At 41.7% G+C, this 11,186-nt stretch overlaps 1 protein-coding gene across 4 annotated transcripts in view; it reads right to left on the bottom strand.

Annotated features, from left to right (window-relative positions):
* Ints8 (integrator complex subunit 8) overlaps positions 1 to 11,186 on the bottom strand; it is a 47,432-nt gene that overhangs the window by 2,857 nt on the left and 33,389 nt on the right. The window contains exons 17-26 of one of the 4 annotated variants that reach the window (XM_050166090.1): positions 10,552 to 10,736; positions 9,183 to 9,216; positions 8,371 to 8,427; positions 8,213 to 8,274; positions 5,957 to 6,075; positions 4,062 to 4,165; positions 2,934 to 2,984; positions 674 to 747; positions 521 to 606; positions 2 to 45 (exon numbers count right to left, since the gene is read on the bottom strand). In XM_050166090.1, the coding sequence (XP_050022047.1) occupies positions 2 to 45; positions 521 to 606; positions 674 to 747; positions 2,934 to 2,984; positions 4,062 to 4,165; positions 5,957 to 6,075; positions 8,213 to 8,274; positions 8,371 to 8,427; positions 9,183 to 9,216; positions 10,552 to 10,736 (816 nt within the window). Of the gene's footprint in view, position 1; positions 46 to 79; positions 607 to 673; positions 748 to 2,933; positions 2,985 to 4,061; positions 4,166 to 5,956; positions 6,076 to 8,212; positions 8,275 to 8,370; positions 8,428 to 9,182; positions 9,217 to 10,551; positions 10,737 to 11,186 lie in introns of those variants that run through there. The other 3 variants (XM_050166100.1, XM_050166071.1, XM_050166079.1) reach the window with 3 other exon arrangements.

The raw sequence follows: 11,186 nt of genomic DNA, 5'->3' as shown, positions 1-11,186 counted from the left end.
CAGCAATCTGTCTTTTATCTGTTTCTCCTCTTTTATGATGAAGATCTAAACGTGTCAGTTAAGAATAATAAAACTGATTGTTACATCATGATAGGATCTTGACTCTTTAAGGCTGGCGAGGTGGTTCATCATTTGCTGTCAAATCTGATGATGGGAGCTCAACCCCAAGACTACATGGCAAAAGAAAGCTGACTTCAAGGCTGTCTTCAGTGTTGAGTGTGTGATATTCACACTGCAGAATATGCACAATCATATATGTAATATATTTTTAAAATTATGAACTGTTTTTATTTTAGGTTGGAAAATATGTTCCATAAGATACTTTTTCTTTTTTCTTTTTTTTTTTGGGGGGGGGGGAGGTTCAAGTCAAGGTTCCTCTGTGTAGCCCTGGCTGGCCTCAAACTCACAGAGATCCTCCTGCCTCTCGAGTGTTGGGATTGTGTGCTACCTAACCCCTGACAAAATACTTTAATTACAGACATGAACTGCTGTAATATCACATTCACTGATAGAAGGATACAGGTCAAGTACTCCAAGATGGTGACATCCCAAATGTAGTCATAGTAGGAGTCCATAGCGTCATGGCTGCAAAACAGAATCTCATTACTTATGCCGAAAAGATTCAGCAACAAGTTTAAAAAAAAAAAAAAAAAAAAAAAACACAAATCCATACCTGTTTTGTTCCTGCAATGACTTGAAAGCTGTCTTGTAGTCAATTTCTCTGAGGAATTGACATAAAATTGCCACCTATGGAAACAAATTTTTGAAAAGGGTAATGTGACCCTTCCTGGTTTGGGAGAATAATTTTTTTTTTCACATTTATCTTATTCTATGTGGTGGGTGTTTTGTCTTCATGTACATCTAAGCACCATATGTGTGCCTGGGGCCTGCAGAGGCCAGAAGACTATGTAAGATCCCCCAGAACTGCCAGGCAGTGGTGGTGGTGCAGGTCTTTAATCCCAGCACTTGCAAGGCAGAGGCAAGTGGATCTCTGAGTTTAAAGTCAGCCTGGTCTACAGAGTGAGTTGCAGGACAGAAAAACCCTGTCTTAAACAAGATCCCCCAAACCTGGAGTAGCAGACAGCTGTGAGCTGACTTGTGGTACTGGGACATGAGCCCAGATCCTCTGGAAGAGAAGAACTTCACTGTCCTTAGATGACAAGTCAATAATTCAGCCCGGTAAATATATTCTTTAGAATACTTGAAATCATGCTGGATAAAGTCAGCTCATATTTGTGGATCCCATTTAACTTTTGTTTCAAAAACCTTTACGCAAGATTTTTGTGTCTATCTGAACCACAAGCTAGGTCATCAGTAACCTAAATCACAGAGTTTTAGATCTCTCTTCATTTGAAAAATGAGCTGAAGAAGGAGGCTGACAACAAGGGAACATCCTGGCACTCAAGGACATGAGTGACATGGAGCTATGCCCTTAAGAACTGGCAGACATGGAATAGGCCACCAGTCTCTAAACACAGAATGCATCTAGTTCAATCACGCAGATAGGTCTGAGTGCTTATCTTGGAACTGAGAGTGTTGGGTCAGTATTTCAACACTTGGTAGAATTTGTGTTGATCAGGGTTCATCTCCCGTATTAGAAAAAGCAGAAATTAAAAATAAAAACTGAGGGGCTAGAGAGATGGCAATAAGGTTAGGAGCACTGGCTGCTCTTCCAGAGGTCCTGAGTTCAATTCCCAGCAGTCACATGGTGGCTCACAACTGTCTATAATGAGATCTGGTGCCCTCTTCTGGCATGCAGGCAGAACATTATACTTATTATGTATAAATAAGCCTTTTAAAAAAATGAAAGCTGGGTGGTGGCGCATGCCTTTAGTCCCAGCACTTGAGAGGCAGAGGCAGACGGGTCTCTGTCTGGTCTACACAGTGAGTTTCAGGACAGCTGAGGCCACACAGAGAAATCCTGTCTCAAAAAAAAAAAAAAAAAAAAGTAGAAACTATTTGTATTAGTTCATATGCTGTAAAATTTTATCTTTTTAAAAAAAATAAAACACAGGACAGTCAAAGGTACATAAGAATCCTTATCTCAACAAATAAACAAAAAACCCCAAACAAACAAAAGGCCAGTGGAGTTGGCAAACACCTTTCATCCCTGTACTTGGGAGGCAAAGCAGGTAGATCTCAGTCTGATGTATAAAGTGAGTTCCAGGACATCAAGACAGAGAGAAACTCTGTCTCAAAAAACAAAACACCCACAGATGTCTAATATCTTTACAAAATTGTATAACCATCCCCATTAGTTCTAAAGCATATTAAAGAGATTCAAACTCCCCATTCTTTTCCATCAAGCCCCTGATAAGCAGTGAGGTGCCTATTATGAGCATTCTTACAAGTGGAATCAGAATCTATATAAGCCCTGTCTTTCACTTAGCAGTTTGTCAGTTAATCCATGCCGTGTTACATCTGTAATTCATTCCTTTACATAGCTGCAGGATTTTGAAGTACAGATCATCACACTTTGCTTAACCATACATTAGTTAATGGACACTAGGATTTTTTTTCTTTATTTTTTTGGCTCTGGTGAATGTTGCTGCTATGGACATTCAAGTACAACCTTTTCTAATTCTCTTGGGTATTTAAGTAGAAGTGGAACTGCCAAATAGTTTGCCAAAGCTGCACCTTTTCAATTTCCTAGCAGCATACGGATTCTAATTCTTCCACAACCCTGGCTGACTACCAATGGCTAGTACACGTATCTCATCACAAATATAAGAAAGCATAAAGTGCTTCTTCTGCAGTTAAGTTTAATGGTCAGTGCTTACAAATTCCTACCTGCATCTAGTTCAGTTCTATAACTGCTAAGAAAATGCTAAGCTACTGACAGCCATTCTAATACAAAATAAAATCTACTTCCCAGCACGCATTTACATATAATCACGTGAATAGCAGCTAATGGCACAGCATCACAAACTAACCTGTGTGTGACAATTCAGCAGGGAGCAGCACTTTATCATTCGCTTTATCACCTACAAAAAAGACAAGGAGTATTTAAAAATTAGCTGGCACTGACTGCCATACATGTGCCAGTCCAGAACAAGATGTCAACAGCAGAGGAGCAGGGAGTCTAGGAGAGGGACAGTAGCTGTGTACAACTCAGGGCTTCCCGTTCACTTTCGCTAGTTTACAATGCTATAAAAAAAATTTTAAATATTACTTTTAAGACTTGTTAAATACTGAAAATTTCCATTGTTAAACTAGTAGTCTAATCAGATATAATAGCAAAATATATTAAAAGCAAAATATAATGTAGTTTGAGTTAGAGATGGAGGGCGGAGCATGTCGGCAAGACGAGTGCATCTAGAGCACTAGCGGACAGCAGGGGAGTGGCTCGCTTGTCTTGGAGCTGCAGATGTAGCTCAACAGGATAGCTCTTGAGTGGCACACACGAGTCCTGGGTGAGACACTAACACTGGAGAGATCACAACGGTACTACAATGTGCACTAAAAAAATCTAGAAAGAACAGATTCACAGACCATGCACAGTGGTATGCACCTCTAATCTCAGCATGAAGGCAGCAGAGGCAGGCAGATCTCTGAGTTTGGGGCCAGCCTGGTCAACAGAGTGAATTTCAGACCAGCCAGGGCTACACAGAGACCCTGTCTCAGAAACAAACAGCAACAATAAAGAGTGGGCTTTAGAGATTTTTGTTTGCTTTTTAAAGATATATGTATTACTCAGACTTGGTTACAAGTATGCATAACAGCTGATTCCTGACATCAGGTGTTCTCATCACAAAAGTGGTAGCCATGAAAGGCAATGCCATAAGCATTGTAGATACTGTCCCTGAAAAGGAGACACAAGCTGGGCATGGTGGCACATGCCTGTAATCCTAGCCCTGGGGAGGCTGAAGCAGGTGGAACACTAGAAGTTCCAGGCTAATATGAGCTATATATCAATACTACCTCCAAAGGACCAAAACCAAACAAATGGGGAGCACTAGGGTCTAAGCCATCAACCTGAGTGTTCTCATCACATACACAGCAACAGCGAAGTTCTACACTAAAGTTAGGCAAGAAGCAAGCAAGTCCACAAAACAACTTACTTGATCTGTATAAACATCAGGAGGCACAGCCTTGTTAAAGAAGTCAGAGCACACAGCTCCAGCCTGCAGGTAATAGTGAAGAGCTGCCGAATGCTGATTTGTTGCTATAACAGGAAGCAGGAGCAAAGAGTGACTTGCCAATAAAACACAAGAGTAGAAACAGATTCAAACAAGTTAAAGATAAAATTCTGCGGCCAGCAAGATGGCTCAGCAAGTAAAGGGTGCTGCCACCAAGCCTGACCACCCGAGTTTGACCCTTGGGACCACATGGTAGAAAGGGAGAAGTGACTTCCACAGTTGTTATCGGAACTCTACATGTATGCCATACACACACACATAAAATGTTTTTTTGGAGGGGTTGGGTTTTTCTTAAATGGTTTTTTGAGACAGAGTTTCTCTGTGCATCAGTCCTGGCTGTCCTGGAACTACCTCTGTATCAGGCTGGCCTTGAACTCACAGAGATCCACCTGCCTCTGCCTCCCGAATGCTGGGATTAAAGGTGTGCACCATCACCACCTGGCACACAAATGTTATTTTTAAAAACAGTAAAACTTTGCATCTGGCTAAGGAATGATAACATTTTTATTCAGAATAACATTGTGTAAAACTGACTTTATATATTTAAAAAAATTTTTTAAAAAACCAGAAAGACTTTTCAAAATGATACAATAAATTATTTACATCCTAATACTGATTAGACAAAATCTAGCTCAGATTTCTCATTAAATTTATAGTAAAGGGGGCTGGAGAGATGGCTCAGAGGTTAAGAGCACTGGTTAAGATCCTGAGTTCAATTCCCAGTAACTACATGGTGGCTCACAACACAATCTGTAATAAGATCTGGTGTCCTCTCCTGGCTTGCAGGCAGACATGCAAGGAAAATAGTACATGATATATAGTTTTAGTTTTCGAGACACGATTTCTCTATGTAGCCCTGGCTATCTTGGAACTCTTTCCGTAGAGCAGACTGGACTTGAACTCAGAGATCCACTGGCTCTGCCTCCTGAGTGCTGGGATTAAAGGAGCACACTACCACTACGATCTGCTAACTACAAGATTTATTATAACGGAGATTTTTATTTCCCATATATCCAGACTAGAAATATATTCTAATTTTTGAATGTATCTTAGAATCTACATATCCGGTGTGCAATCAGACATCTGGGTTTGGCAATGCATTCTTGGGACAGCTAGGGTGAAAATAAGTGTTAAAAACAAGCAGTAGCTGACTACTGTGGTGCACAACTACAATCCTAGCACTTGAGAAGGGGAGGCATCATGAGAGACGTTTAAGGCAATCCTCAGCTAAGTCATGAATCCCAGGCCTAAATGGGCTACAAAAGACCATATCTCAACCCTTACAACACCCAGTGCTGGTGGTGATGGCACGTGCCTTTAATCCCTGGCAGAGGCAGGCAGATCTCTGTGAGTTCAAGGCCAGCCTGGTCTACAAGAGCTAGTTCCAGGCCGGGTCCCAAAGCTACAGACAAACCCTGTGGGAGGGAGGGGGGAGACAAAAATTATTGTATACATGAAAGTTTTATTTTTATTTTATTATTTCTTGTCCTGAGATTAAAAGGATGAGAAACCACACGTAGTTAGAATTTTTACACTTATTTATATTATTTATTTGGGTGTGTGAACACCCTAGCACATATGCAGGCCATATGGGCCCTGGATATTGGACTCAGGTCATGAGGCTTGGTAGGAAGCACCTTTACCCACTCCACCATTCTTCTCGGCCCAGGGTAAGGTTTTAAACAGCAATTTTACAAACACGCCTCGCTGACATTGCGAGACCTCAGGAGTTGGCTCAGAGGATAGGAAAGAGTGCATCGTCCTCTTCCAGAGGACCTGGCACAAACAAAGCATAAAGCAATGAATTTCTCACTTACCAAAATAAATATCTGCTTGAATGATAAGCCAAGCATGATTATTTGGATTTACACTGAGTGTATATCGAACTAGCTCTTTCACTGTGATTGCCACAGCTTCAAAATCCACAGACTGGAGGCTAAAAAAAAGTATCACACATTAATCTCTATTTTCGATTAAAAAACAAAGACGCAGTCAGAATGTAAACAGGCACACTATGACACAGCCTTTACCTCCGTTTATCATTACTTAGAGCTACAACAAAATTCTGCCTTAGAGAAATCACAAAAACCAACGGCTGGAATACTAACGAACACTGTTATGTGACCTGAAGTCTACCCAGGATTTCTCCCAAGAGTGTGTTCTGCATTGGGTGTTTCATTGCCATAATGAGGTTGCAGGTTAGGGAGGCAAATACGCATTCAGTGCTCTACACAGCAACGCAGTCAAACACAGCAGTAGGGAAAGGCCAGATGCTCTGGCCTGCATACAGCCAAGCCAGCATCCAGGAAAGCGGTTCCTTGCTCCTCTTTCCTAGAAGCCAGTGAAAAGGGCTTAGTGAAAAGGGACCCAGGTCTCAGGCTCAGAAGCGGATACGCTCAGAGGCTGCTGCCCTCCACCAGAAGATGTGACAGAGCAATCCCGGGCCTAAGGAGCTGTTAGACTTTATCATGGCTCACGGCTACACCAGCACGATGAAGACTGACAGTGCTGTCAGCAAACAACCAGCTCTACATTCACAACCAAAGGAATTCAACTGACTTATGTTATTTTGCTAAATCTATAAAATGTTAACAGGTCAAAGAATCCTGTTTATGTGATAAGCAGACAGTAACACTTAATCCAGTGTCACCATCTTAGGAATCCATAAGAACTCCTGATCAGGCAAAATATATTTTCTGTTCAAATCTTTTCTTTTTTCAGAATCAACTTAAAGTATTACCATCATAAAGGACAGCAATTAAGCCTGCACTAACTTATTAACTCTCACATTTCAAGGATAAATACTATACCCATTTTAGCAATGAAGAATTCAGGAAAAAAATTAAGTTGCTCACAGTCACATCCCTAGTACACAAAGAGGCATGCTTCAGGGCTCCAGTACAAGCCATGTTTGCTTCTTATGAACATGAGCTGGATTAAGCTTCTGTGCCCTCCCATGGGTAGGGGGTCCGAGTGAGTGTACTTGGGAATATTCATCACAACAGGCTATTTTGTTCATGGGGCTTTACGGAAAAGCATGTGTTTTGCCATTTACGACTTGTCTGCCACAGCTTGCCTTGTGACAGGGACACTTTACTCTGTGACTCTTATCCCTCAGAGTACAAACTGTCTGATGCTCTGAGAAAGTTGGCTACTGCATGAGACTTTAGTCCAGCTCATCCATCAGCTCCATCCTCCTGGGTCCCAGTGCTCTAGAATGATGAGCATAGCACACTGCAGACCTGTTCTTAAGTCTCTGTGTGACAGAAGACTCTTCATATCCACTGTGCTACCTTCCTCCCACCTACCAAATCCTTTCTTCCTTAAAGATGTCAGAAAAATTTAAAAAAATGATGTTGGGAACATAGTAAGCGTAGGAGGACGGCAGAAGTCTGAGACAAAAACTAGGCCATACAACTGCCAAGATGCTATACTCCGGTAACTGGGGAGACTGAGACAGGACTGAGAGTTCAAGACTGGCCCAGACTACAAAAAGAAACCCATGCACAGGAAGGAAGGTGAATGGAGGGGCTGGTCCTATGACAGCCAAAGGGGTCAGGAGACTGATGATAAAAATCAAAGCAACAGAAAAGATCTACAAGTAATTAGGAAATCAATTACTTTTCTAATGACGAGGAAAATAACAGCAGAAAAGCACGAAGATGTCTGTGGAATCTCTACACTCTTTACCCAGGGGTCTACGCCACACACAAGATGTCTGTGGAATCTCTACACTCTTTACCGCAGGGGTCTACGCCACACAGAAGATGTCTGTGGAATCTCTACACTCTTTACCCAGGGGTCTACGCCACACACAAGATGTCTGTGGAATCTCTACACTCTTTACCGCAGGGGTCTACGCCACACAGAAGATGTCTGTGGAATCTCTACACTCTTTACCCAGGGGTCTACGCCACACAGAAGATGTCTGTGGAATCTCTACACTCTTTACCGCAGGGGTCTACGCCACACAGAAGATGTCTGTGGAATCTCTACACTCTTTACCCAGGGGTCTACGCCACACAGAAGATGTCTGAATGTGTGACTTACTCTAAGCACAGAGTACTACTTACTTAGGAATGGAAGACGGCCAGATAGAAATGTGTTCAGCTGTGATATCATTCACAATGTCCTCCTTTTAGAAAGAAAAATGTGCTTTTTATTTTTTAAGCAGTATGATTTTTAACAATACCTTTCAAATAATTTTTAACTGAAATTACAAGATACTGACCCGAACATTGTGAAGCTTCACGAAGAGTGATAAAATAATAGTCAGAACCAGCGGTTCCTATGAGAAAGAAGCACAAGAATATTAAGAAAGTTTGTGTGCTGGTACGTGTGTCCTGTCAATCTGAGAGACAAGTACTTTTTGTTTTCCTTCCAGACAGGGTTTCTCAATGTTTTGGAACTAGCTCTTGTAGACCAGGCTGGCCTCAAACTCAGAGATCCTCCTGCCTCTGCCTCCCAAGTGATGTGATTAAAGGTGCTAGCAATCACGGCCCAGCCCAAGTACTTCCTTATCAGTTGAGAATCTGGGATCTACAGTGCAGGATACTAAAAGTCACTTTCAGTTTCAGAATAGTCACAGCACGTAATATACACTGAAATCATCACATTTATATCCCTGACTTAAAATCACTATGCTATCTTTTTGTCTTCTTTTCTTTCCCATGTTTTTGGGAGAGAATTGCTAGGAAACTGAACCCAACCCCCTGAGCAAACACTAAGTCACTGACTGAGTACACCCACAGCGTACCTTTGATGTGACTTTTGCTATCTTCCCAAGACTTCTAGCTACTTTCAAAATTAAACTGTGTATTTGTTTAAAATGGTATTTAAAAGATGAAGCCCAAGTTATGTCACCAAAGCTAACCTAAGACTTAGTTTAAAAAGGGGCCACTATATTTATTAAAACCAGCAAGCAAACTTCATTTTTTGATTCAGATTATCCTTGCTCAATAAAGATCACTCCAGACAAACAAGTTAGGGATCAACCAGAATATGGAAATCTTATAAAACTCAGTAATTATATTAAAAACTTACCCGTAATTTTTTGATAAAAGAAAGTAGCTCACTCCTACAAAAAAAAGTATATGTAATTAATATCAGACATTAAAGTAACATAAAGAATATAACTGTGTAATGCTTTACTCCCCATCTTAGTTAGAACAGTATGTCTAGCCAGGCAAGTGGCGCACGCCTTTAATCCCAGCACTTGGGGGGGGGGGGGAGGCAGAAGCAGGTGGATCTTTCAGTTCAAGGCCAGCCTGGTCTACAGAATGAGTTCCAGGACAGCCAAAGCTACACAGAGAAACCCTGTCTCAAAAACCAAAAAGAAGTGTAAGACAAACACATTGTCATAATCACAAATGCCTCAATATTATCCAACCGCAGACACTGCTGATTTTGAAGTAATTGCTGGGGCTGACAAGATGGCCCAGGGGGTGAAGGCACTTTCTGATAAGCCTGATGGCCCCAACTAGACCCTTGGAGCACACCTGAGAAACCAGGAAAGACCAACTTGTCCAGTGCCCCTCTGACCTCCACACACGTGCAACCACCCCCAAGCAAAGCAGGCAAATAAATAAATAAATTGCTGATAGACAGTCTTCTTAAACAAAAAGGAGCACCACAGAATTAAGGGTAGCACAGAACTTGAGGTGTCAGGCTTGGTAGTAATGCCTTCACACAGCGAGCACCTCACCAGCCCACAATTCTTTTGTGTTTTCCTTTTTGGTTTTTGAGATAGAATCTCACTATTTAGCTCTGGCTGTCTTGTAACTCACGATATAGACTATATTGGCTTCGAACTCAAGAGAGATCCACCTTTTCTGTCTCCCAAGAACTGTGATTAAAGGCGCATTCCATTGTGTTCCTCTCCAGAATTCCCTTTTTTTGGGGGGCAAGGGGGTGTTTCAATACAGGGTTTCTCTATAGCTTTGGGGCCTGTCTAGGAACTAGCTCTTGTGGACCAGATTATTATACATATATACATGTGCCTATACATACCTATATGTATAATGTATTAGTTATACATCTTGGGTTTTGTTTTGCACAGATGAACCCGCAGCCCTGTGAACATTAGGAAATACTAAAGTAGCTGCACCACAGCCCTAGATTATCTGTCTTTACAGTTCACAGGATAAAGATGTTCTTTTTTTTTTTTTAAAAAGATTTTTTATTTATTATATATACAACAGTCTGCCTCCCTGTATGCCAGAAGAGGGTGCCAGATCTCATTACAGATGGTTTTGAGCCACCATGTGGTTGCTGGGAATTGAACTCAGGACCTCGGGAAGAATAGTCAGTGCTCTTAACCGCTGAGCCATCTCTCCAGCCCGATAAAGATGTTCTTGAATAAGTACAAGAGTGTAAACTAATGCAATGCAAAGACATCACAAGAGAAACATACCGGTACATTATTCCCAGCGTGGACTCCCTCTGCTTTATTAGACTAACCCTGCCATCACTTCCTCGCTTGTGCTGGTTAGACACACTGCAGATCTGAACAACAACTTCCCAAAGGTCCTTCGCAGTCCGTCTACTCTCTTTAGGGCCTGGAAGTTCTTTGCAGGTGGCTGCTAAAAGATGTCCAAGCTGTAATGTGAAAACCAAACAAAAATATATAAAAGAAAATCCAATTCACACGACAATCTTGTAAGAAGGGCACATTGGAAGAATGACTGGAACCTACCAAACATTCAGACATTTATGCTCAGATTCCAATACAATGTCTTCCACCATATGGGAAGCAGGGATCAACCTCAGGTGTCAGACTTGGTGAAAAGCACCTTTTACATGCTTCACTGAGGCCTCAGTCAAGATAAAATTAAGATACAGAAAGTGGTTGATCTAAGGCCCAAAGATGCAGGACCAATTCTGGAATAAGGAACAGAACTGAAAGTGAACGAGAGAGAAAAGGGCCCCAAATAGGAGAGGGTTCAAGTTTAAATCAAATTCAAGGCCAATAAGATGGTCCTGTGGGGCCTGGATGTGGTAGCGCTCGCCTTTAATCCCAGCGCTCTGTTTCAGGACAGCCAGGGCTGA

The sequence above is a fragment of the Alexandromys fortis genome, unplaced genomic scaffold (assembly GCF_014885135.2).
Source record: "Alexandromys fortis isolate MF-2015 unplaced genomic scaffold, M_Fortis_MF-2015_v1.1 scaffold_18, whole genome shotgun sequence".
Classification (NCBI taxonomy): Eukaryota; Metazoa; Chordata; class Mammalia; order Rodentia; family Cricetidae; genus Alexandromys; species Alexandromys fortis.
This window is presented reverse-complemented; position numbering and strand designations above follow the sequence as displayed.